At 50.8% G+C, this 24,749-nt stretch overlaps 1 protein-coding gene across 1 annotated transcript in view; it reads right to left on the bottom strand.

The window, feature by feature from the left end:
* Positions 1–24,749, bottom strand: part of LOC121870289 — a 145,421-nt gene that overhangs the window by 24,049 nt on the left and 96,623 nt on the right. The window contains exons 10-14 of the mRNA XM_042372083.1: positions 24,498–24,513; positions 7,212–7,396; positions 6,733–7,014; positions 6,418–6,550; positions 6,185–6,211 (exon numbers count right to left, since the gene is read on the bottom strand). Of these exons, the coding sequence (XP_042228017.1) occupies positions 6,185–6,211; positions 6,418–6,550; positions 6,733–7,014; positions 7,212–7,396; positions 24,498–24,513 (643 nt within the window). The remainder of the gene's footprint in view (positions 1–6,184; positions 6,212–6,417; positions 6,551–6,732; positions 7,015–7,211; positions 7,397–24,497; positions 24,514–24,749) is intronic.

The raw sequence follows: 24,749 nt of genomic DNA, 5'->3' as shown, positions 1-24,749 counted from the left end.
ACACACACACACATACACACACACACACACACACACACACACACACACACACACACACACACACACACACATACACACACACACACACACACACACACACACACACACACACACACACACACACACATTACACACACACACACACACACACACACACACACACACACACACACATACACACACACACACACACACACACACACACACACACACACACACACACATTACACACACACACACACACACACACACACACACACACACACACACACACACACACACACACACATTACACACACACACACACACACACACACACACACACACACACACACACACACACACACACACACACACACACGCATACACACAGACAAATAAATAATGGTTGCCCTCGTGTAAAACGGCCCAAGGGCCTCCCTAGGCGTGAATATGTTTAAAATTAAGCTTCGCCAACACAACACCCACACCCGAGTTAACGAGCTGCAGCCCAGTGTTTAAGGTTGAAGCTGTCGCCAACACAACAACCACACCCTGAGTTAACAGGCTGCATGACCCAGTGTTTAAGGTTAGCCAGAAGCTGTCACTAACACAACAACCACACCCTGAGTTAACGAGCTGCATGACCCAGTGTTTAGGTGTAGAAGCTGTCACCAACACAGCAACCACACCCTGGGTTAACAGGCTGCATGACCCAGTGTTTAGGTGTAGAAGCTGTCATAACAACAACCACACCCTGAGTTAACAGGCTGCATGGCCAGTGTTTAGGTGTAGAAGCTGTCGCCAACACAGCAACCACACCCTGAGTTAACAGGCTGCATGACCCAGTGTTTAAGGTGCTTAGAAGCTGTCGCCAACACAACAGCCACACCCTGGAGTTAGCGAGCTGCATGACCCAGTGTTTAGGTGTAGAAGCTGTCGCCAACACAACAACCACACCCTGGAGTTAAACGAGCTGCATGACCCAGTGTTTAAGGTGTAGAAGCTGTGCCAACACAACAACCACACCCTGAGTTTAGCAGGCTGCATGACCCAGTGTTTAAGGTGTAGAAGCTGTCGCCAACACAACAACCACACCCTGAGTTAGCGAGCTGCATGACCCAGTGTTTAAGGTGCTTAGAAGCTGTCATAACACAACCACACCTGAGTTAGGCTGCATGACCCAGTGTTTAAGGTGTAGAAGCTGTCGCCAACACAACAACCACACCCTGAGTTAGCGAGCTGCATGACCCAGTGTTTAAGGTGTAGAAGCTGTCACTTAACACAACTTAGCACGCCCTGAGTTAACGAGCTGCACTTGACCCAGTGTTTAAGGTGTAGCTGTCGCCAACCCACAACAGCCACGCCCTGAGTTAACGAGCTGCATGACCCAGTGTTTGGGTGTAGAAGCTGTCGCCAACACAACAACCACGCCCTGAGTTAACAGAGCTGCATGACCCGGTGTTTAGGTGTAGAAGCTGTCGCAACACAGCACCCACACCCTGAGTTAACGAGCTGCATGACCCAGTGTTTGGGTGTAGAAGCTGTCGCCAACACAACAACCACGCCCTGAGTTAGCAGGCTGCATGACCCCGGTGTTTAGGTGTAAGCTGTCGCCAACACAACAGCCACGCCCTGAGTTAACGAGTTGCATGACCCGTGTGTTTAAGGTGTAGAAGCTGTCGCCAACACAGCAGCCACGCCCTGAGTTAACAGTTTACATGACGGTGTTTAAGGTGGCGAAGCTGTCGCCAACACAGCAACCACACCCTGAGTTAACAGGTTGCATGACCCAGTGTTTAAGGTCTTTAGAAGCTGTCGCCAACACAACAACCACACCCTGAGTTAGCAGGCTGCATGACCCAGTGTTTTAGGTGGCAAAGCTGTCGCCAACACAGCAACCACACCCTGAGTTAACGAGGCTGCATGACCGGTGTTTGGGTGTAGAAGCTGTCGCCAACACAACACCCACACTGAGTTAACGAGCTGCATGACCCGAGTGTTTAAGGTGTAGAAGCTGTCGCCAACACAACAACCACGCCTGAGTTAACGAGGCTGCATGACCCGGTGTTTAAGGTGTAGAAGCTGTCGCCAACACAACAGCCACGCCCTGAGTTAACAGTTGCATGACGGTGGTTTAAGGTGTAAGCTGTCGCCAACACAACAGCCACGCCCTGAGTTAGCAGTTGCATGACCCGGTGTTTAAGGTGTAGAAGCTGTCACCAACACAACAACCACACCCTGAGTTAACGAGTTGCATGACCCGGTGTTTAAGGTGTAGAAGCTGTCGCCAACACAACAACCACACCCTGAGTTAACGAGCTGCATGACCCAGTGTTTAAGGTGTGGCTGTCGCCAACTAGCAACCACACCCTGAGTTAACGAGCTGCATGACCCGGTGTTTAAAAGGTGTAAAGCTGTCGCCAACACAACAGCCACGCCCTGAGTTAACGAGTTGCACTTGAGGCCGGTGTTTAAGGTGTAAAGCTGTCGCCAACACCACATCCACGCCCTGAGTTAACGAGCTGCATGACCCGGTGTTTAGGTGTAGAAGCTGTCGCTTACAACAACCACACCCTGAGTTAACGAGTTGCATGACCCGGTGTTTAAGGTGTAGAAGCTGTCATAACACAGCAGCACACCCTGAGTTAACGAGCTGCATGACCCAGTGTTTAAGGTGCTTAGAAGCTGTCGCCAGCACCACATCCACGCCTGAGTTAGCGAGCTGCATGACCAGCCAGTGTTTAGGTGTAGAAGCTGTCGCCAACACAACAGCCACACCCTGAGTTAACGACATGACCCAGAGATGTTTAAGGTGTAAGCTGTCGCCAACACCACATCCACGCCCTGAGTTGTAGAGCTGCATGACCCGGTGTTTAAGGTGTAGAAGCTGTCGCCAACACAACAGCCACACACCACAGGTGCCGGCATGACCCAAGAGTGTTTTAAGGTGTAGAAGCTGCTTGTCGCCAACACAACTTAGCAACCTCGCCCTGGGGTTAACGGCTGCATGACCCAGTGTTTAAGGTGTAGAAGCTGTCGCCAACACAACAACCACGCCCTGAGTTAACGGGCTGCATGACCCAGTGTTTAAGGTGTAGAAGCTGTCGCCAACACAACAACCCGCCCTGAGTTGGCACGGAGTTGCATGACCCAGTGTTTAAGGTGTAGAAGCTGTCGCCAACACAACAACCAAGCCCTGAGTTAGCGAGCTGCATGACCCAGTGTTTAAAGGTGTAGAAGCTGTCGCCAACACAACAACCACACCCTGAGTTAACGGGCTGCATGTGACCCAGTGTTTGGGTGTGAAGCTGTCGCCAACACCACATCCACGCCTGAGTTAACGAGCTGCATGACCCGGTGTTTAAAGGTGCTTAGGTCTGTCGCCAACACAACAGCCACACCCTGAGTTAACGAGCTGCATGACCCAGTGTTTAAGGTGTAGAAGCTGTCGCCAACACAACAACCACACACCCTGAGTTGCTGAGTTGCATGACCCGGTGTTTTAAGGTGTAGAAGCATCGCCAACACAACAACCCACCCTGAGTTAACGAGCTGCATGACCAGTGTTTAAGGTGTAAGAAGCTGTCGCCAACACCACATCCGCCCTGAGTTAACGAGCTGCATGACCCAGTGTTTTAGGTGTAGAAGCTGTCGCCAACACAGCAACCACCCTGAGTTAACGAGCTGCATGACCCAGTGTTTAGGGGTGAAGCTGTCGCCAACACAGCAACCACCCTGAGTTAACAGGCTGCATGACCCGGTGTTTAAAGGTGTAGAAGCTGTCGCCAACACAACAACCACACCCTGAGTTAACGAGTTGCATGACCCGGTGTTTAAGGTGTAGAAGCTGTATCGCCAACACCACATCCACGCCCTGAGTTAACGAGCTGCATGACCCGGTGTTTAAGGTGTAGAAGCTGTCGCCAACACAACAACCACACCCTGAGTTAACGAGGATTGCATGACCCGGTGTTTAAGGTGTGAAGCTGTCCTTAACACAACAACCACACCCTGAGTTAACGAGCTGCATGACCCAGTGTTTAAGGTGTGGCTGTCGCCAACACCATCACGCCCTGAGTTTAACGAGCTGCATGACCCAGTGTTTAAGGTGTAGAAGCTGTCGCCAGCACAACAGCCACACCCTGAGTTAACTTGAAGCTGCATGACCCAGTGTTTAAGGTGTAGAAAGCTGTCGCCAACACCACATCACGCCCTGAGTTAACGAGCTGCATGACCCGGTGTTTAAGGTGTAGAAGCTGTCGCCAACACAACGGCCACACACCTGAGTTAACAGGCTGCATGACCCAGTGTTTTAGGTGTAGAAGCTGTCGCCAACACAGCAACACAACCCTGAGTTAACGAGGCTGCATGACCCAGTGTTTAAGATTAGCCAGAAGCTGTCGCCAACACAACAACCCACGCCCTGAGTTAACGGGCTGCATGACCCAGTGTTTAAGGGTGTGAAGCTGTCGCCAACACAACAGCCACGCCCTGAGGTTTAACGAGTTGCCATGACCCAGTGTTTAAGGTGCTTGAGAAGCTGTCGCCAACCACAGCAACACGCCCTGAGTTAACGAGCTGCATGACCCAGTGTTTAAGGTGTAGAAGCTGTCCTTAACACAACAGCCACACACCTGAGTTAACAGGCTGCATGACCCAGTGTTTAAGGTGTAGAAAGCTGTCGCCAACACCACATCCACGCCCTGAGTTAGGCTGCATGACCCGGTGTTGTTTAAGGTGTAGAGTCTGTCGCCAACACAACAGCCACACCCTGGTTAACGAGCTGCATGACCCAGTGTTTTGGGTGTAGAAGCTGTCGCCAACACAACAGCCACGCCCTGAGTTAACAGGCTGCATGACCCAGTGTGTTTTGGAGTGTAGAAGCTGTCGCCAACACAACAACCACACCCTGAGTTAACAGCTACATGACCCGTGTTTTAAGGTGTAGAAGCTGTCGCCAACACAACAACCACGCCCTGAGTTAACGAGCTGCATGACCCAGTGTTTAAGGTGTAGAAGCTGTCGCCAACACCAACAACCACACCCTGAACAGCAGGCTGCATGACCCAGTGTTTAAGGTCTTGAGAAACTGTCGCCAACACAGCAACCACACCCTGAGTTAACGAGCTGCATGACCCAGTGTTTTAGGGTAGAAGCTGTCATGGCAGCACCATCCCACGCCCTGGGTTAACGAGCTGCGCCATTTGGTGTTTAAGGGTGTAGAAGCTGTCCTTAACACAACAGCCACACCCTGAGTTAACAGGCTGCATGACCCAGTGTTTAAAGGTGGCAAGAAGCTGTCGCCAACACAGCAACCACGCCCTGAGTTAACGAGCTGCATGACCCAGTGTTTAGGGGTGTAGAAGCATCGCCAACACAACAACCACGCCCTGAGTTAACAGCTGCATGACCCAGTGTTTAAGGGTGTAGAAGCTGTCGCCAACACAACAACCTCACCCTGAGTTAACAGGTTGCATGACCCAGTGTTTAAGGTGTAGAAGCTGTCGCCAACACAACAACCACACCCTGAGTTCACGAGCTGCATGACCCAGTGTTTAGGTGCTTAGAAGCTGTCGCCAACACAACCACACCACGAGTTCACGAGCTGCATGACCCAGTCAAGGAATAGTCAGAAGACCGGACAACTCGTCAACTGCACTGGTACAACCATTCCCCGGAACACGATCCACAAATCGATTAACATCCAGGTCCCCAATTACTGCTGGGTAGACAGAGGCAAATGGCGTAAAAACTTATAGTTTCACCCTGCCGGGATCGAACCAGGTCCACTCTCTTGCAGGCGAACATGCTGACCATTACACCTCATACATAAATACTCACACACACACATTACATATACACAAATATTGCACACACACACACACACACACACACACACACACCCTACACACGCACGCACGCACACACACACGTACGTTATATATTACACACACACATGCAGACACATTTTACACACACACACACACGTTATATATTACACACACATGCAGACACACTTTACACACCAGAAGCTAAGAGTTGCACTATAATAAAGTTCTCAGAATATAAGGGACTGGAAAAAATTAATTTTATCTGACGAGAAATAGCAAGGCAATAAATCCCGGGGCGTAGGTTCAGAGTGACCATCATTAGAGGAGTGACTGTGAACCTCCGCTCCCGGGTGAGGCTGCTGGGGCGTTACCTGGGCTGATCTGTCCATGTATGAATGCTGCCGAGAGTAGGACACTCAGTCAGGGACACAAACACATCACATCTCAGTAATAATCAGGAAAACATCAACAGAGAGAGAGGCCAAACGGAACAGACGACTGACCTATATTTGGACACACAGTTAAACTTGTTGACATACAGTGACACATGTTCAGAGGTGTTGGCCACACCTGTATCATGAAGGGAGGGGCTGCCAGCACTTACCTGTGTGACCTTGTCCCTGGAGGCGTGCTGGAGGGACACGGGGATCTGGGGGAGTTGGCGCTTCTTGGGGGAGCCGGTGGGCGTGGCCGTGGCACTGCGGGACGGCATCCTACCGGAGCCACCATACCCAGGCCTGTAGGGGGAGCCGCTCGTTATCACACAGGCGTCATACATACAACACAACAATTAAGTCAATTGAAAGCGTCAAGAAAAAATTGTAGCAGAAAAGATCACAGTTTAAGCGAGAGGAGTGCAGAGGGGTGCGCAGGTGAGTGAGAGGAGGAGCAGACTGTTGAGGGTGGCGGGTGGTGTTACCTGGCTTCGGGAGGGGAGAGGGACCGGCTAGCGGGCTCGGGGGCGCGGCGAGGAGACTTGCTGCGGGAGCGAGACACATGGAGAGACGGCGAGTCTGTGGGCGCCGCCGATTGGCTGCGGGCGCGGGTGGTGTGTGCGGGGAGGCTGAGGTCCTTGGCGCGGTACCTCATGTCCTCGCGGCCCACGATGGTGGCGGTGCGGCGGCGGCCGGGGGGCGACGCCGCGTCCCGCCGCGACCGATGGTCCAGCCCCATCACCATCTGGCGTTCCTCGGGCGGCGGACTGGAACCACACACTACGTTACTACTCTACCCTACCTTACCTACCTACGCCCACCACACGGAGAGCTCAGGGCTAGATAAGTGCATAACTTGGGCTCTACGCGGGAGATGTGATCTATAAGAGACTAGCCCGACTAACACAGATAAACTCAGAGGTTGGTAACGTCCTCTCCCGTCCTGGCAGACACCAGCACCCACCTGGAAGACGACCCAACGCTGCTGATGGAGGCGCCGTCCGTCCGTCTCTCCCGATGTGACCCGTCCTCTAGGTCGATGTCGCTCATGTCAGACTCGCTGAGGCGGGAGGTGGTGGAAGGCGGGGAGAGGTGGTCGGTGGAGGCGATGGTGGAAGCCGACTCCGTATCCACATACATGCCTCGCCGCTGTGGAGGAACAGAGAACAGTGTGTTACCTGACCTGGCTAATGCATCACCTAACCCGGCCTGGCCTGACCTGACGGGGGTTCAAGTGACCTGCCTGCGGTAAATATCATATCTCACTGACTGACTGACACACAGTATTCTGGGAGACGTATTGGAGGTGTCGTCACCCTCAGTGTTGACTACAGCTGTTGGCTCCTCTAGTTGTGTTTATCTGCACAACAAAATGATCCCGTCTGTCTGTCTGTCTGTCTGTCTGTCTGTGTTCTCTGTCTGTCATATCAGCGTTACAAGGTCACCTGTAATTATTTCACCAATTTTGAATCATGTAAATTGGAGTAGAGGAGAAGAAGGTGGGGAGAAGGTGGGGAAGGGAAGAGACGACACGAATAAGAGGAGAAGGAAGAGGATTGATTTTGCCGCTTACAGCGGCTAGTTTATTGTGCACCCCACAGTCATCCTGTGAGCGGTAGCGCAAAAGGATTACAGAGTAGAGTTTACAACAGGTCATAATAATTAACCCCAGTGGTCAGGATATTATGGCACAGTATTTCAATTACATAATTTGTTTAGTTCTATACATAAAGGGCAACTTATTCACAGCTGCGTGAGTACAGGCGTGTGAGGCAGTATGTCTGGCCTCACACTTTGTTATTCACATTTGAGTGAGAGGTATTCAAGCACATTGTGTATTTGGTTCTGTACATGAGAACTGATATAGTTACTAAGTGCAAAAAAGTGGACACAATCTTAATATGTCGGCTATCTTGCCATTAGAGATGAAGTGTTGTGCCATTTCACACACAGTGTGCTTGGACCTGTCCCTAAAAGGTTTAATCTTCACACAGTCGAGGACGTAGTGTTCAAGTGTGTGGCCATATGTCTGGCCACACACTTTACATTTAGTCTTGTTCACATCTGCTTGAGGAACATATTGCCAGAGGTACTTATATCCTAACCTTAATCTAGCGGTTACAACATCTTGTAATCTAGTGATCTTGTTACTTGCTCCATATACATGTTTCACTTGATACATCTCATCATGGTAACCTATGGATCGACTAGTGCCTGTTTGCACTTGTCTACTTGCGTCAAACTCATCAATAAGAGGAAGGAGGAGGTGGTCTCCGATGACGTCATGAGTTATGATAAACAGTGGAACGAGTTGCTGGTGGTGGAGGAAGGGGGTAGTGGTGGTGGAGGAAGGGGTAGTGTTGGTGGAGGAAGGGGGTAGTGGTGGTGGAGGAAGGGGTAGTGTTGGTGGAGGAAGGGGCAGTGTTGGTGGTGGAGGAAGGGGTAGTGTTGTGGAGGAAAGGGGTAGGTGTTGGGTGAGGGGGGGCAGTGTTGGGTGGTAGAGGAAGGGGGTAGTGTTGGTGGTGGAGTGAAGGGGTAGTGGTGGTAGAGGAAGGGGCAGGGAATTAGTGGTGGTGGAGGAAGGGAATAGTGTTGGTGGAGGAAGAAGGTAGTGTTGGTGGTGGAGGAAGGGGGCAGTGTTGGTGGTGGGAGGAAGGGGGCAGGTTATGGTGGAGTTGGTGGTGGAGGAAGAGGGTAGTGGTGGTAGGAGGAAGGGGGTGGTGGAGGAAGGGGGGTAGTGTGGTAGAGGAAGGGGTAGTAGTGGTGGTGGTGGAGAAGGGTAGTTGGTGATAAAGGGTTGGTGGAGGAAGGCAGCACACACACACAGGTGGTAGGTGGAGGAGGGGTAGTGGTGGTAGAGAGGAAGGGGTAGTGGTGGAGGAAGGGGTAGTGTTGGTGGTGGGAGGGAAGAGGTAGTTAGTGTTGGTGGTGGAGGAAGGGGTAGTGTTGGTGAGTGGAGGAAGGGGTAGTGGTGGTAGGAGGAAGAATAGTGGTGGTGGAGGAAGGGGTAGTGTTGGTGGTGGGAGGAAGGGGGGTAGTGTTGGTGGTGGAGGAAGGGGTAGTGGGCACAGGGTGGAGGAAGGGGTGGTGGAGGTGGAGTGTTGGTGGTGGAGAGGAAGGGGTAGTGTTGGTGGTGGAGGAAGGGGTAGTGTTGGTGGAGGAAGGGAGTAGTGTTGGTGGAGGAAGGGGGTGTTGGTGGTGGAGTGTGGTGGTGGGGAAGGGGGTGGGTGGTGGGAGGAGAGGAAGGGGTGTAGTGGTGGTGGAGGAAGGGGGTGAGTGTTGGTGGTGGAAGGGGTAGTGGTGGTAGTGGGTGGTGGAGAGGAAGGTGGTGGGAGGAGGGGTAGTGTTGGTGGAGGAAGGGGTAGTGTGGTGGTGGTGGAGGAGGGGGGTAGTGGTGGTAGAGGAAGGTAGTGGTGGTGGAGGAAGGGGTAGTGTTGGTTGTGGAGGGAGGAAGGGTAGTGTTGGTGGTGGAGGAAGGGGTTGGTAGTGTTGGTGGTGGAGGAGGAAGGGTAGTGTTGGTGATGAGTAGTGTTGGTGGTGGAGGAAGGGGGGTAGTGTTGGTGCGTGGAGGAAGGTAAGGGAGGAAGGGTGTTGGTGGTGGAGGAAGGGGGGTGGTGGTGGTGGAGGAAGAGGGGTAGTGGTGGTGGTGGAGGGAAGGGGGTAGTGGTGGTAGAGGAAGGGGGGTAGGTAGTGGTGGTGGGAGGGAAGGTAGTGGTGGTGGAGGAAGGGGCAGGTAGTGGTGGAGGAAAGTAGTGGTGGGAGGAAGGGGGAGTGTGGTGGTGGGGGTGGTGGGGAAGAGGGTAGTGGTGGTGGAGGAAGGGTGAAGTGAGTGGTAGGGAGGAAGGGGTGGTGGTGGAGGAAGGGGTAGGGTGGTGGGGGTGGTGGTGTGGTGTGGTGGAAGAAGAGGGTGGTGGTGGGGGGAAGGTAGTGGTGTGGTGGTAGGGGAGGGTGGTGTGTGTCAGGAGATTGTGTAATGGTGGATGGTGTGTAGAATAGTGGTAGAGTTGGGAATAGTGGTATGATGATGGTGGTAGTGGAGGTGCAGGTTGAGGTGCTGGTGTAAGTGATGGTGGTAGTTGTGATGGTGGTAGTTGGGGGGAAGCTGGGGGCCAAGTGGCGCCGTGCCGAGCGCCTCACCACCAACCACTATCTCCATCACTACAATCACCACCACCACCACCTACCCTACCACAATCACTACCCCTACCACTATCACCACCACTACCATCACCACCACCATTATCTCACCACAACAACCACCCACCTATACCACCATCACCCTCACTACCACCATTACCACCACTACTATCACCAGCACTACCATCACCACCACCATTACCTCACCACAACAACCACCACATATACCACCATCACCCTCACTGCCACCACCATCACTACCACCATTACCACACCACAACAACCACCACCAATACCACCATCACCCTCACTACCACCACAACCACTATCACCACCTCCACCACAACAACCACCACATCTACTACCATCACCACTACCACCACCACCCTGGACCCCTGCCAGTTGAATCGTCTCTTCCGCCAGACTAACTTCACCGCTGATCTCAAAGCAGTATTTACTTGACACAGATAAGACCCGGCTGGTGCAATAGTGTGTCTCTACCATGACAAATAACACCACTCGCTACCACCACTACCACAACCATCACCACTTCACCATCACCACCACAACCACCACCACACGCTCCACTAATACTTTATGACGGCCAGGCTGGAGGCTCAGTTTTACATTTCTCTGACTCGGTGAAGTGAGAGGCAGTCACATGGTCTGTGTTGTTAACCCCGACGTCTTGTGTTCCAGGATAAAAGAACTTAAGTACATAAGAACATTAGAACATAAGAACATTAGAACATAAGAACATTAGAACATAAGAACATTAGGACATAAGAACATAAGAGTGGATGAAACTGCAGCGGCCCCATATTAGGCAGCCCTGTTTACACCCAACCCCTATCGCTCATATATCCGTCCAACCTGTTTGAAGCTATCCAGCGTGTTCGAGTTAATGATGATGTTTGGCAACTTGTTTCACTCATCCACTACTCTATTTCCAAGCCATTGCTACGAGTTCGCTACTGGTTGGATAGTTTGAGTACATTTGTTTAGCCCTGACTGCCATTTATACACCTCTATCATATCGCCCCTCGCTCTACGTCTCTCGAGGGAGTGCAGATTAAGATGCTTTAAGCTGTCTCTGTACTCAAGGTTCCTATTGCCCGGGATTAATCTTGTTATCATTCTCTGTATGCATTCTAGGGATTCTATATCCATTCTGTAGTACGGTGACCAGAACTGAACCGCGTAATCCAAGTGAGGTCTCACAAGCGCAAGATACAGTTTTAGGATGACCTCGCTAGTCTTGTAACTAACACCCCTTTATATGAACCCAGGCATCTTGTTAGCCTTGTTTCGAGCAAATACACATTGTTGTCTTGGTTTAAGATTCCTACTTATCATTACTCCTAAATATTTTTCACAGTCGGATTTCTCAATAACAACGTTGTTCATCTGATATCTGGTTTCTCTGTTTACATCTCCTAGACTAAGTACTTAACATCTGTCTACATTAAATTTCATCTGCCATTTTTCAGACCATGAACAAGGTCACCTGAACATTAGACACCCCAGTTTACTTCACCTGAACTTTAATTACCCTAACCTGCCCTGACCTGACCTGACCTAACCCGTCTTAACCTACCTTAAATCTATAAACTAAACATATCCTAACCTAATCCAACGTAACCTAACGTCAATCTAACCTACCTAACCTAGGGTAATTAATCCCCAGACAAAAAAAGTTGCGGTGTCTAATCTTCACGTAATCTCAGAGTAGAAAAGGTAGGTGTATGTATGTATGTATGTGTGTGTGTGTGTGTATGTATGTGTGTGTGTGTGTGTGAGGGTCTTCTGAGTGACCATGTAGGTATCTGGCAGCCAGCGGGGGGAAGCCCTCAAGACGATATAACTGTAGACTTCCGGAAACCCTAAACTGACTGGTGGTGGTGGTGGTAGCAGTGGTTGTGGTCGAGGGGGTGGTGGTTGTGGTCGTAGGTGTAGTGGTTGTTGATGCTGGTAATATAGGTGAGGTGAGGTTAGGTTAGGTCAGGTTAGGTCAGGTCAGGTCAGGTCAGGTCTACAACACCATGATCTCTCCGTCAGTTTTCAAGTGAGTTTGTTAACGAGAGTAACTTAAGGAACTCACTAAAGTAACTCAGTATATTAAGTTTAGTTACTTAAGTAAATCAACCCATTAAGTTCACGTTACTAGAGTGGGCTCAAACAAGCACTCAACCACACCATGCCCCGGGAACTCAAGCGAGGGCCCCGGGAACTCAAGCAAGGGCCCCGGGAACTCAAGCAAAGGGCCCCGGGAACTCAAACAAGGGCCCCGGGAACTCAAGCAAGAGCCCCGGGAACTCAAGCAAGGGCCCCGGGAACTCAAGCAAGGGCCCCGGGAACTCAAGCAAAGGGCCCCGGGAACTCAAGCAAGGGCCCCGGGAACTCAAGCAAGGGCCCCGGGAACTCAAGCAAGGGCCCTGGAGTGTGAGTGGTCAAGCCCTGGCCTAGCAAGACTGAACAAGGCTCACCACAAGTTAGACTGGAGTGTGGATCGATCCAAAGCCCTTGAATTACAACTCACCGCGCTGCCCACACTACCACCACTGTCCTCCACTACCACCACTGTCCTCCACTACCACCACTGTCCTCCACTACCACCACACTGTCCTCCACTACCACCACCGTCCTCCTACCACCACCGTCCTCCTCTACCACCACGTCCTCCCCACCACCACTGTCCTCCTCTACCCACCACCGTCCTCCACTACCACCACTGTCCTCCCACCACCACCGTCCTCCCCTACCACCACCGTCCTCCACTACCACCACTGTCCTCCCCTACCACCACCGTCCTCCACTACCACCACCGTCCTCCCTACCACCACTGTCCTCCACTACCACCCCACCGTCCTCCTCTACCACCGTCCTCCACCCACCACCGTCCTCCACCACCACCACCATCACCTCCACTACCACCACCGTCCTCCTCTACCACCACCGTCCTCCACTACCTCCACTGTCCTCCACTACCACCACCGTCCTCCACTACCACCACTGTCCTCCACTCCACACACTGTCCCTCCACTACCACCACCGTCCTCCACTACCACCACCGTCCTCTCTACCACCACCGTCCTCCACTACCACCACCGTCCTCCCACACCACCGTCCTCCACTACCACCACTGTCCTCCACTCACCACCACCGTCCCTCCACTCACCACCACTGTCCTCCTCTCACCACCCCACCGTCCTCCACTACCACCACCGTCCTCCTCTACCACCACCGTCCCACTACCACCACTGTCCTCCCCACCACCACCGTCCTCCACTACCACCACTGTCCTCCCCACCACCACTGTCCCTCTCACCACCCACCGTCCCTCCTCTACCACCACCGTCCTCCACTACCCACCACCGTCCTCCACCACACCACCGTCCTCCTCTACCACCACCGTCCTCCACCCACCACCACTGTCCTCCTCTACCACCACCGTCCTCCACTACCACCACTGTCCTCCCTCTCACCACCGTCCTCCACTACCACCCACTGTCCTCCACTACCACCACTGTCCTCCCTACCACCACTGTCCTCCACCACCTCACCACTCCCCCTACCACACCCACCGTCCTCCACTACCACCACTGTCCCACTACCACCACTGTCCTCCCTCTACCACCACCGTCCTCCCACTACCACCACGTCCTCCCCTACCACCACGTCCTCCACTCCACCACCGTCCTCCATACCACCACCGTCCTCCACCACTCACCACGTCCCCACCACCCACCACGTCCTCCACTACCACCACCGTCCTCCCCACCACCACCGTCCTCCACTACCACCACACGTCCTCCACTACCACCACCGTCCTCCACTCACCACCACACCGTCTCCCCACTACACCACCGTCCTCCACTACCACCACCGTCCTCCACTACCACCACACTGTCCTCCACCACCACTGTCCTCCACTACCATCACCGTCCTCCACTCACCACACCACTGTCCTCCACTACCACCACTGTCCTCCACTCACCACCACCGTCCTCCCTCACCACCACCGTCCCCACTACCACCACCGTCCTCCACTACCACCACCGTCCTCCTCCACTACCACCACTGTCCTCCACTACCACCACCGTCCTCCACTACCACCACCGTCCTCCACTCACCACCACCGTCCTCCACTACCACCACCGTCCTCCTCACCACCACCGTCCTCCACTACCACCACCGTCCTCCACTACCACCCACCGTCCTCCACTACCACCACCGTCCTCCACTACCACCACCGTCCTCCACTACCACCCACCGTCCTCCACTACCACCACCGTCCTCCCACTCACCACCACCGTCCTCCACTACCACCACCGTCCTCCACTACCACCACTGTCTCCACTACCACCACCGTCCTCCACTACCACCACACTGTCCCTCCACTACCACCACCGTCCTCCACTACCACCACCGTCCCTCCACTACCACCACCGTCCTCCCCACCACCACCGTCCTCCACTCCTCCACCACCGTCCTCCCTACCACCCACTGTCCTCCCCACACCACCGTCCTCCACTCACCACCACTGTCCTCCACTACCACCACCGTCCTCCTCTACCACCACCGTCCTCCACTACCACCACCGTCCTCCTCTACCACCACTGTCCTCCACTACCACCGTCCTCCTCTACCACCACCGTCTCCAACCACCACCGTCTCCACTACCACCACCGTCCTCCCTCTACCACCACCGTCCTCCACTACCACCACCGTCCTCCACTACCACCACTGTCCTCCACTCACCACCACCGTCCTCCACTACCACCACACTGTCCTCCCCCACCACCACCGTCCTCCTCTACCACCACCGTCCTCCCCACCACCACCGTCCTCCCACCACCGTCCTCCACTCACCACCACCGTCCTCCACTACCACCACCGTCCTCCCACCTCACCACCACCGTCCTCCACTACCACCACCGTCCTCCACCACCACCACCGTCCTCCACCACCACCACCGTCCTCCACCACCACCACCGTCCTCCCACCACCACCGTCCTCCACCACCACCGTCCTCCACCTCACTCACCACCACCGTCCTCCTCCACTACCACCACCGTCCTCCACTACCACCACTGTCCTCCACTATCACGCTCCACCACCGTCCTCCACTCCACCACTGTCTTCCACTCCCCTTCCCACTCCCCCACACACTAACCACCTCCCCTTCCACCCCCTCAACACCAAGTGATCAATATAACCGTAATTATTGTTGTAATTCTCTAACTATCAACGAGTCATATTATCAACTTATATATCAACACCATTAAGTTATCACCACCATATTTAAATGACCAAGAATAACATTATCAAATTAACGTCATTAATTATATCAGTTGTTAACATAGAATTATTATCCTTGTTATTTGATGGCGAGTCGTGAGGGACTCTCTCTCTCTCTCTCTCTCTCTCCTCCTCCTCTCTCTCTCTCTCTCTCTCTCTCTCTCTCTCTCTCAGTTCACCGCGTCCATTAATCACAGGATCTAATATTCCCAGACTACAGTCCCTCTTGTGTCTCGTCTTAACAAATGGATACGAGATAATTAGAGTCCTTTGTTGTGTATGACGTCATCTGGCTTCTTAGCTCCTCCCCAAAAATGACGTCATCCTATTAACTCCTCCCCTCAGTGACGTCATGTGGTTCTCACTAAGCTCCTCCTCAACAATGACGTCATCCGATTCTTATTAAGCTCCTCCTCCCTTCAGTGACGTCATCAGATTCTTACTAGCTCCTCCTCCCTTACAGTGACGTCATTTGATTCTCACTAAGCTCCTCCCCTTCATAATGACGTCATCTCTCTCTCTCTCTCTCTCTCTCTCTCTCTCTCTCTCTCTCGTTGTAATGAGCGCCTCGGATTAGACAAGTGTAAGATATTGATTATTATTTCTCAGCTCCCGAGGACATCATGGGAGGGAGGGAGGGAGGAGTGGCAAGGAGGGAGGAAATGAGGAGGAGGAAATGTGAGCGAGGAGATAAGGAGGGAGGGAGGGAGGGAAGGAGTATACAAGGATTTAAGGGTGTGGAACAGATGATGAGAGGGAGGAGGATGTGTGTGGAACAGAGACACACACACACACACACACACACACACACACACACACACACACACACACACACACACACACACACACACACACACACACACACACCAACTCGTTATCAGCAGAAAGTTGAGAGAGAAGAAAAGTTGAGTGGAGAGAGAGATGGATGGTTGATAGATAGATAGATTGTAGTAATGATGGTGGTGGTGGTGGTGGTGGTGGTGGTAGTGATGGTGGTAAGTAGTGGTAGTGATATGGTAGTAGTGGTGGCAATGACAACGGTGATAACACTAACCTTCACTATTGACACCACTTAGTTAAGGTATGTCAGGACAGAGACAGACAGACATACACTGACCATTGCTTTAATCACCACACTCCAACGACCATTAACCACCACAATAACCTCATCAATAACCAACCACCTGGCTACTATCGTCAACAATACCGCTACAATAACCCCCTTATAGCGACACACAAGACAGTTATCATAGCCACATACCCAATCACTTGAGCCTCGTGTCCACTTAACGGGGTCAGGGGTGCATTGTTTATGTTGAGTCAGCTGATAGGATGGTGTGGTGGAGGGTGTGGCGGTGTGGTGGAAGGTGTGGCGGTGTGTTGGAGGTGTGGGTGGAGGTGTGGCGGTGTGGTGGAGGGTGTGGTGTGGTGGAGGGGTGTGGTGGAGGGTGTGGCGGTGTGGGGTGTGTGGTGTGGTGGAGGTGTGGTGGAGGTGTGGTGGAGGGTGTGGCGGTGTAGTGGAGAGGTGTGGCGGTGTAGTGGAGGGTGTGGCGGTGTGGTGGAGGGTGTGGTGGGTGTGGTGTGGTGGAGGTGTGGCAGTGTGGTGGAGGGGTGTGGCTGTGTGGTGGAGGGTGTGGCGGTGTGGTGGAGGGGGTGTGGTGGAGGGTGTGGCGGTGTGTGGAGGGTGTGGTGGAGGTGTGTGTGGTGGAGGGGTGTGGCGGTGTGGTGGAGGGTGTGTGTTGCGGTGTGTGGTGGTGTGTGTGGTGGAGGGTGTGTGTTGCGGTGTGTGTGGTGGACGGTGTGTGTTGCGGTGTGTGTGTGGTGGACGGTGTGTGTTGCGGTGTGTGTGGTGGAGGTGTGTGTTGCAGTGTGTGTTGTGGTGTGTGGTGGAGGTGTGGTGTGTGTGGTGGAGGTGTTGCGGTGTGTGTGGTGGAGGGTGTGTGTTGCGGTGTGTGTTGCGGTGTGTGGTGGAGGGGTGTGTGGTGTGTGGTGGAGGGTGTGTGTTGCGGTGTATGTGGAGGGTGTGTGTTGCGGTGTGTTGCGGTGTGTGGTGGAGGTGTGTGGTGTGTGTGGTGGAGGGTGTGTGTTGCGGTGTGTGTTGCGGTGTGTGGTGGAGGGTGTGTGTTGCGGTGTGTGTGGTGGAGGGTGTGGCAGTGTATGTGGGGTGTGTGGTGGAGGGTGTGTGTTGCGGTGTGTGTTGCGGTGTGTGTGGTGGACGGTGTGTGTTGCGGTGTGTGTGGTGGAGGGTGTGTGTTGCGGTGTGTGTTGCAGTGTGTGTGGTGGAGGGTGTGGTGTGTGTGGTGGAGGTGTGTGTTGCGGTGTGTGTGTGGTGGACGGTGTGTGTTGCGGGTGTGTGTGTGGTGGAGGTGGTGTGTTGCGGTGGTGTTTGCGGTGTGTGGTGGAGGGGTGTGGCGGTGTGGTGGTGGTGGGGTGTGTGTTGCGGTGTGTGTGGTGGAGGTGTGTGTTGCAGTGTGTGTGGTGGAGGGTGTGTGTTGCAGTGTGTGTGGCGGTGTGTGTGGTGGAGGTGTGTTGCGGTGTGTGTGGTGGAGGTGTGTGTTGCAGTGTGTGTGGTGGAGGGTGTGGCGGTGTGTGGTGGTGTGTGTGGTGGAGGGTGTGTGTTGCGGTGTGTGTGGTGGAGGGTGTGTGTTGCGGTGTGTGTGGTGGGTGTGTGGTGGTGGGTGTGTGGTGGAGGGTGTGGCGGTGTGGTGGTGTGTGTGGTGGAGGTGTGTGTTGCGGTGTGTGTGGTGGGGTGTGTGTTGCGGTGTGTGGTGGGTGTGGTGGTGGGTGTGTGGTGGGTGTGGCGGTGTGTGTGGTGGTGTGTGTGGTGGAGGGTGTGTGTTGCGGTGTGTGTGGTGGAGGGTGTGTGTTTGGTGTGCGTGCAGTGTGTGTGGTGGAGGGTGTGGCGGTGTGTGTGGTGGAGGGTGTGTGTTGCGGTGTGTGTGGTGGGGTGGCGGTGTATGTGGGGTGTGTGGTGGAGGGTGTGTGTTGCGGTGTGTGTGGTGGAGGGTGTGTGTTGCGGTGTGTGTGGTGGGTGTGGTGTGTGTGTGGAGGGGTGTGTGTGCGTTGCGGTGTGTGGTGGGGGTGTGGCGGTGTGTGTGGTGGAGGGTGTGTGTTGCGGTGTGTGTGGTGGGGGTGTGTGTGCGGTGTGTGTGGTGGAGGGTGTGTGTTGCGGTGTGTGTGGTGGAGGGTGTGTGTTGCGGTGTGTGTGGTGGGGTGTGTGCAGTGTGTGTGGTGGAGGGGTGTGTGTTGCAGTGTGTGTGGTGGGTGTGTGGTGGAGGTGTGGTGGAGGGTGTGTGTGGGTGTGTGTGTGGAGGGTGTGTGTTGCAGTGTGTGGTGGTGTGTGGTGGAGGGTGTGTGTTGCGGTGTGTGTGTGGTGGTGTGTGTGTGGTGGAGGGTGTGTGTTGCGTGTGTGTGGTGGAGGGTGTGTGTTGCGTGTGTGTGGTGGGTGTGTGGTGGTGTGTGTGGAGGGTGTGTGTGGCGTGTGTGTGGTGGAGGGTGTGTGTTGCGGTGTGTGTGGGGGGGTGTGTGTTGCGGTGTGTGTGTGGGGTGTGTGTGGGTGTGTGGTGGAGGGTGTGTGTTGCGGTGTGTGTGGTGGTGTGTGTGGTGGAGGGTGTGTGTGCTGTGTGTGGTGGAGGGTGTGTGTGGCGGTGTGTGGTGGTTGTGGTGGTGTGTGTGGTGGAGGGTGTGTGTGGTGTGTGTGGTGGAGGTGTGTGTGTGTGGTGGAGGGTGTGTGTTGGTGGTGTGTGTGGAGGGTGTGTGTTGCAGTGGTGTGTGGGGTGGGTGTGTGGGGTGGTGTGTGTGGTGGTGTGTGGTGGTGTGTTGCGGTGTGTGTGGTGGAGGTGTGTTGCGGTGTGTGTGGTGGGTGTGTGGTGGTGTGTGTGGTGGTGTGTGGTGGAGGGTGTGTGCGTGTGTGGTGGAGGGGTGTGTGTGTGAGTGTGTGTGGTGGAGGTGTGTGTTGCGGTGTGTGTGGTGGGTGTGGTGGTGAGGTGTGGTGGTGTGTGTGGTGGGGGTGTGTGTGGGGTGTGTGTGGTGGGTGTGGTGGTGTGTGTGGTGGAGGGTGTGTGTTGCGGTGTGTGTGGTGGGCAGGTGTAGTGGGGCCTCAGCTTCTTCTCGAGGCTAGTGGTGAACCTCCTAACACTTTTTTTTTTTTTTTTTTTTTTTTTTTTTTTTTTTTTTTTTTTTTTTTTTTTTTTTTTTTTTTTTTTTTTTTTTTTTTTTTTTTTTTTTTTTTTTTTTTTTTTTTTTTTTTTTTTTTTTTTTTTTTTTTTTTTTTTTTTTTTTTTTTTTTTTTTTTTTTTTTTTTTTTTTTTTTTTTTTTTTTTTTTTTTTTTTTTTTTTTTTTTTTTTTTTTTTTTTTTTTTTTTTTTTTTTTTTTTTTTTTTTTTTTTTTTTTTTTTTTTTTTTTTTTTTTTTTTTTTTTTTTTTTTTTTTTTTTTTTTTTTTTTTTTTTTTTTTTTTTTTTTTTTTTTTTTTTTTTTTTTTTTTTTTTTTTTTTTTTTTTTTTTTTTTTTTTTTTTTTTTTTTTTTTTTTTTTTTTTTTTTTTTTTTTTTTTTTTTTTTTTTTTTTTTTTTTTTTTTTTTTTTTTTTTTTTTTTTTTTTTTTTTTTTTTTTTTTTTTTTTTTTTTTTTTTTTTTTTTTTTTTTTTTTTTTTTTTTTTTTTTTTTTTTTTTTTTTTTTTTTTTTTTTTTTTTTTTTTTTTTTTTTTTTTTTTTTTTTTTTTTTTTTTTTTTTTTTTTTTTTTTTTTTTTTTTTTTTTTTTTTTTTTTTTTTTTTTTTTTTTTTTTTTTTTTTTTTTTTTTTTTTTTTTTTTTTTTTTTTTTTTTTTTTTTTTTTTTTTTTTTTTTTTTTTTTTTTTTTTTTTTTTTTTTTTTTTTTTTTTTTTTTTTTTTTTTTTTTTTTTTTTTTTTTTTTTTTTTTTTTTTTTTTTTTTTTTTTTTTTTTTTTTTTTTTTTTTTTTTTTTTTTTTTTTTTTTTTTTTTTTTTTTTTTTTTTTTTTTTTTTTTTTTTTTTTTTTTTTTTTTTTTTTTTTTTTTTTTTTTTTTTTTTTTTTTTTTTTTTTTTTTTTTTTTATAACAACAATAACCAGAAGAACCGCAATAACAGAGTATAAATAACATACAGTTTATTGGACCAAATATATGAAAATCACATTACTTGTCTTGATAACAGGAGAGAGTTGACCGAAATTAATTAGCCAGGTGTAAATTGTAATTAACACCTTCACTCTAATATTACCTGGTGATGGGACAGGTATTCAACAGGTGTCTCATTAATGTTACCTGGAGAGGAGACAGGGGACTTCTCACCTGTCTCTATTATTTACCTGAGGAAAGGACAGCTCCTCTCTCTCTCTCTCTCTCCCTCTCTCTCTCTCTCTCTCTGTCCACAATAATCACAAAAACTTTAACTCAATTCATTTACTTACGTTTGTTGATTGACAATAAGCTGACAGACAGACAGACAGACAGACAGACAGACAGCAATGAGACAGACAGAGAGACAGACAAAAACAGACAGACAGACACAAAAATATTCCCATCAACATGAACAAAACACGTCCTTTAAATTGACTGACCAGAGATGCCAACTAGTAAATAACATCGTCATTATTTTTGCTAACTACCGCCGCCGCTCCAGACAACCACCTAATTAGCAAACCATTTTTGTGTAACAACCACTTAATTACCTATCGAGTTGTTAAGGAAGACGGTCATCCAGGTGTGATGGTGACAGGTGGAGGAAAGGTGGGAGGGAGGGGTGAGGGGGGAGGGTGAGGGGAAGGTGAGGGAGGGGGAGGGGAGGGGAGGGGGAAGGTGAGGGGAAGGTGAGGGAGGTGAGGGAAGGTAGAGGAGGTGAGGGAAAGTGAGGGAAGGTGAGGGGAGAGAGAATATGAAGAGTGGACAGAGGAAGGTGGAAGAATCTCATCCGTGTAACCTAACACAGACAACCTCCCATTCCATCATTCCTTATTCTAAGCTTCCTTTAATCATTAATATTTAATTTATTGTTGTTATCATTGCTGTTGTTGTGTTTATTCCTAAGACCACATCACATAGCTACTACTACTACCATTATCACTACCATCACATCACCCACTTTACACACACACCCTCCCACTCCCACCCCTCTACAAGCCAACTTTACCTAGGATGTGGTCGCAACAGCAACTCCGTCTTAGCTACACCCAACACCCCCTACCCACCCTCCCCTACCAACCCCTCCTACCACCCCCTACCCACCCTCCCCTACCCCACCTCCCCTCCTCTCCCCCCTACCCACCCCTCTCCCCCCACCCTCCCCTACCTCCTCTCCCTCCTCCTCCCAGCCACCAGCCTTATTTACACACACACAGAATGTTATGGGTAGGTGAAGGAAACGAATCTTCAGGAGATGAAAGAAATGAATGAAATAAATGAAGAAATTGAGGAAAAAATAGAATAAAAAGTGAAATGAAAAAAAAATAAACAAATAAAAAAAGAAAAAAATATAGGTGGTTGTTGTGGGTTGTTGGGTTGTGGTTGTGTGGTGGTGGAGAGTTGTAGTGGTTGTGTGTATGGTTGTGGTTTGGTTGTGTGGTGGTGGAGAGTTGTGAGTGGTTGTGTGTATGGTTGTGGTTGTGTGGTGGTGGAGAGTTGTAGTGGTTGTGTGTATGGTTGTGGTTGTGTGGTGGTGGAGAGTTGTAGTGGTTGTGTGTATGGTTTGTGGTTGTGTGGTGGTGGAGAGTTGTAGTGGTTGTGTGTATGGTTTGTGGTTGTGTGGTGGTGGAGAGTTGTAGTGGTTGTGTGTATGGTTGTGGTTGTGTGGTGGTGGAGAGTTGTAGTGGTTGTGTGTATGGTTGTGGTTGTGTGGTGGTGAGAGTTGTAGTGTTTGTGTATGGTTGTGGTTGTGTGGTGGTGGAGAGTTGAGTGGTTGTGTGTATGGTTGTGGTTGTGTGGTGGTGGAAGTTGTAGTGGTTGTGTGTATGGTTGTGGTTGTGTGGTGGTGGAGAGTTGTAGTGGTTGTGTGTATGGTTGTGGTTGTGTGGTGGTGGAGGTTGTAGTGGTTGTGTGTATGGTTGTGGTTGTGTGGTGGTGGAGTTGTAGTGGTTGTGTGTATGGTTGTGGTTGTGTGGTGGTGGAGAGTTGTAGTGGTTGTGTGTATGGTTGTGGTTGTGTGGTGGTGGAAGTTGTAGTGGTTGTGTGTATGGTTGTGGTTGTGTGGTGGTGGAGAGTTGTAGTGGTTGTGTGTATGGTTGTGGTTTGTGGTGGTGGAGAGTTGTAGTGGTTGTATTGTATGGTTGTGGTTGAGAGGTGACGTTACTCTTGTCTATGTGAGAGGGGGTAGTCTCTCTCTCTCTCTCTCTCTCTCTCTCTCTCTCTCTCTCTCTCTCTCTCGAGTAAGGTGACTTAGTCGTCTTGAGTACGATGACAATTCCCTGGGTTTAATATCATCGTACTCAACGTTACAGAGTCATCGTACTCAACGTTACAGAGTCATCGTACTCAAAGTTACAGGTCATCATAACGTTACAGGTCATCGTACTCAACGTTACAGATCATCGTACTCAACGTTACAGAGTCATCGTACTAAATTCGTACTCAAAGTTACAGGTCATCGTACTCAACGTTACAGGTCATCGTACTCAACGTTACAGGTCATCGTACTCAACGTTACAGGTCATCGTACTCAACGTTACAGGTCATCGTACTCAACGTTACAGGTCATCGTACTCAACGTTACAGGTCATCGTAGTCAAATGGATATAGTGTTCCAGGGGTTATCGTACTCAAGGGTTAAGATATAGTACTCAAGCTGTTAAGTCATCGTACTCAATGGGATGCACAGGGGTTAGCTATGGCAGGTTGAGAAAAGACAAGAAGAGAAAAAGAAATAAAGAAGGAATAATAAAAAAGAAAGGGAGGAAGAGAGAAGAGGAGGAGGAAGAGGAGGAGGAGGACTGAATACTTTAACCAGGTGGAGGACAAAGGTGTAGAGAAGGACTCGTGGGGACAAAGGATACTCCCAGAAGTCCTACAGACACAACGACACAACACACCAGAATATTAGATTAAATGGAAGGGAAAAAAAACATGTGACCAAAATAAAAAAGTTTCCCCTCACAAATAAAGAAAATGAAACAAAGAAAACGGGTGTGTGATGGTGAGGAGGGGTAACTGTAACCACCAGGACACATAACTTCAACAGGTAATGTAATAATTCTTTTGAAATAAACCTTTGGAATATGTGAAGATTAGACACCTCAGTTTACTTCACCTGATGATTAAACACCTTAACGCTACCTAGGCAGGGGAGGGTTGGTTAGAGTTAGATTAGGTTAGGTTAGGTTAGGTTGGGTTACAGTGCAGAAAGAAGGAAGGTAGCTTATATAGTGTATAGTACAGTACTGTATGTGAGTACAAGAGGAGGTGCACTCACCATGTGTGGGGAGGAGGTGTACTCACCAAGTGTGGGGAGGGGAGGTGTACTCACCATGTGTATGGGGAGGAGGGTGTACTCACCATGTGTATGGGGAGGGAGGTGTACTCACATGTGTGGGGGAGGGAGGTGGACTCACCATGTGTGGGGGGAGAGGGAGGTGTACTCACCATGTGTGGGGAGGAGGTGTACTCACCATGTGTGAGGGAGAGAGTGTCTCACCATGTGTGGGGAGGAGGGTGTACTCACCATGTGTGGGGGTAGGAGAGTGTACTCACCATGTGTGTGGGGGTGGGGAAGAGTGCTCACCATGTGTATGGGGAGGGAGGTGTACTCACCATGTGTGTGGGGAAGGAGGTGCCTCCCATGTGTGGGGGAGAGGGAGAGTGGACTCACCATGTGTGGGGGGAGGAGGTGTGCTCACCATGTGTGGGGGAGGGAGAGTGTACTCACCATGTGTGGGGGAGGATGTACTCACCATGTGTGGGGAAGGTGTACTCGCCATGTGTGAGGGGGAGGGTGTACTCTCACCATGTGTAGAGAGGGCACCATGTGTGAGGGGAAGGTGTACTCACCATGTGGGGGGGAGGTGTACTCACTTATGTGTGGGGGAGGTGTACTCACCATGTGAACTGTACGTGGCTTCTA

Source organism: Homarus americanus, unplaced genomic scaffold, assembly GCF_018991925.1.
Source record: "Homarus americanus isolate GMGI-L3 unplaced genomic scaffold, GMGI_Hamer_2.0 scaffold32583, whole genome shotgun sequence".
Lineage (NCBI taxonomy): Eukaryota > Metazoa > Arthropoda > Malacostraca > Decapoda > Nephropidae > Homarus > Homarus americanus.
Note: the sequence above shows the minus strand (reverse complement) of the source record. Positions and strands in the feature narration are given on the sequence as shown.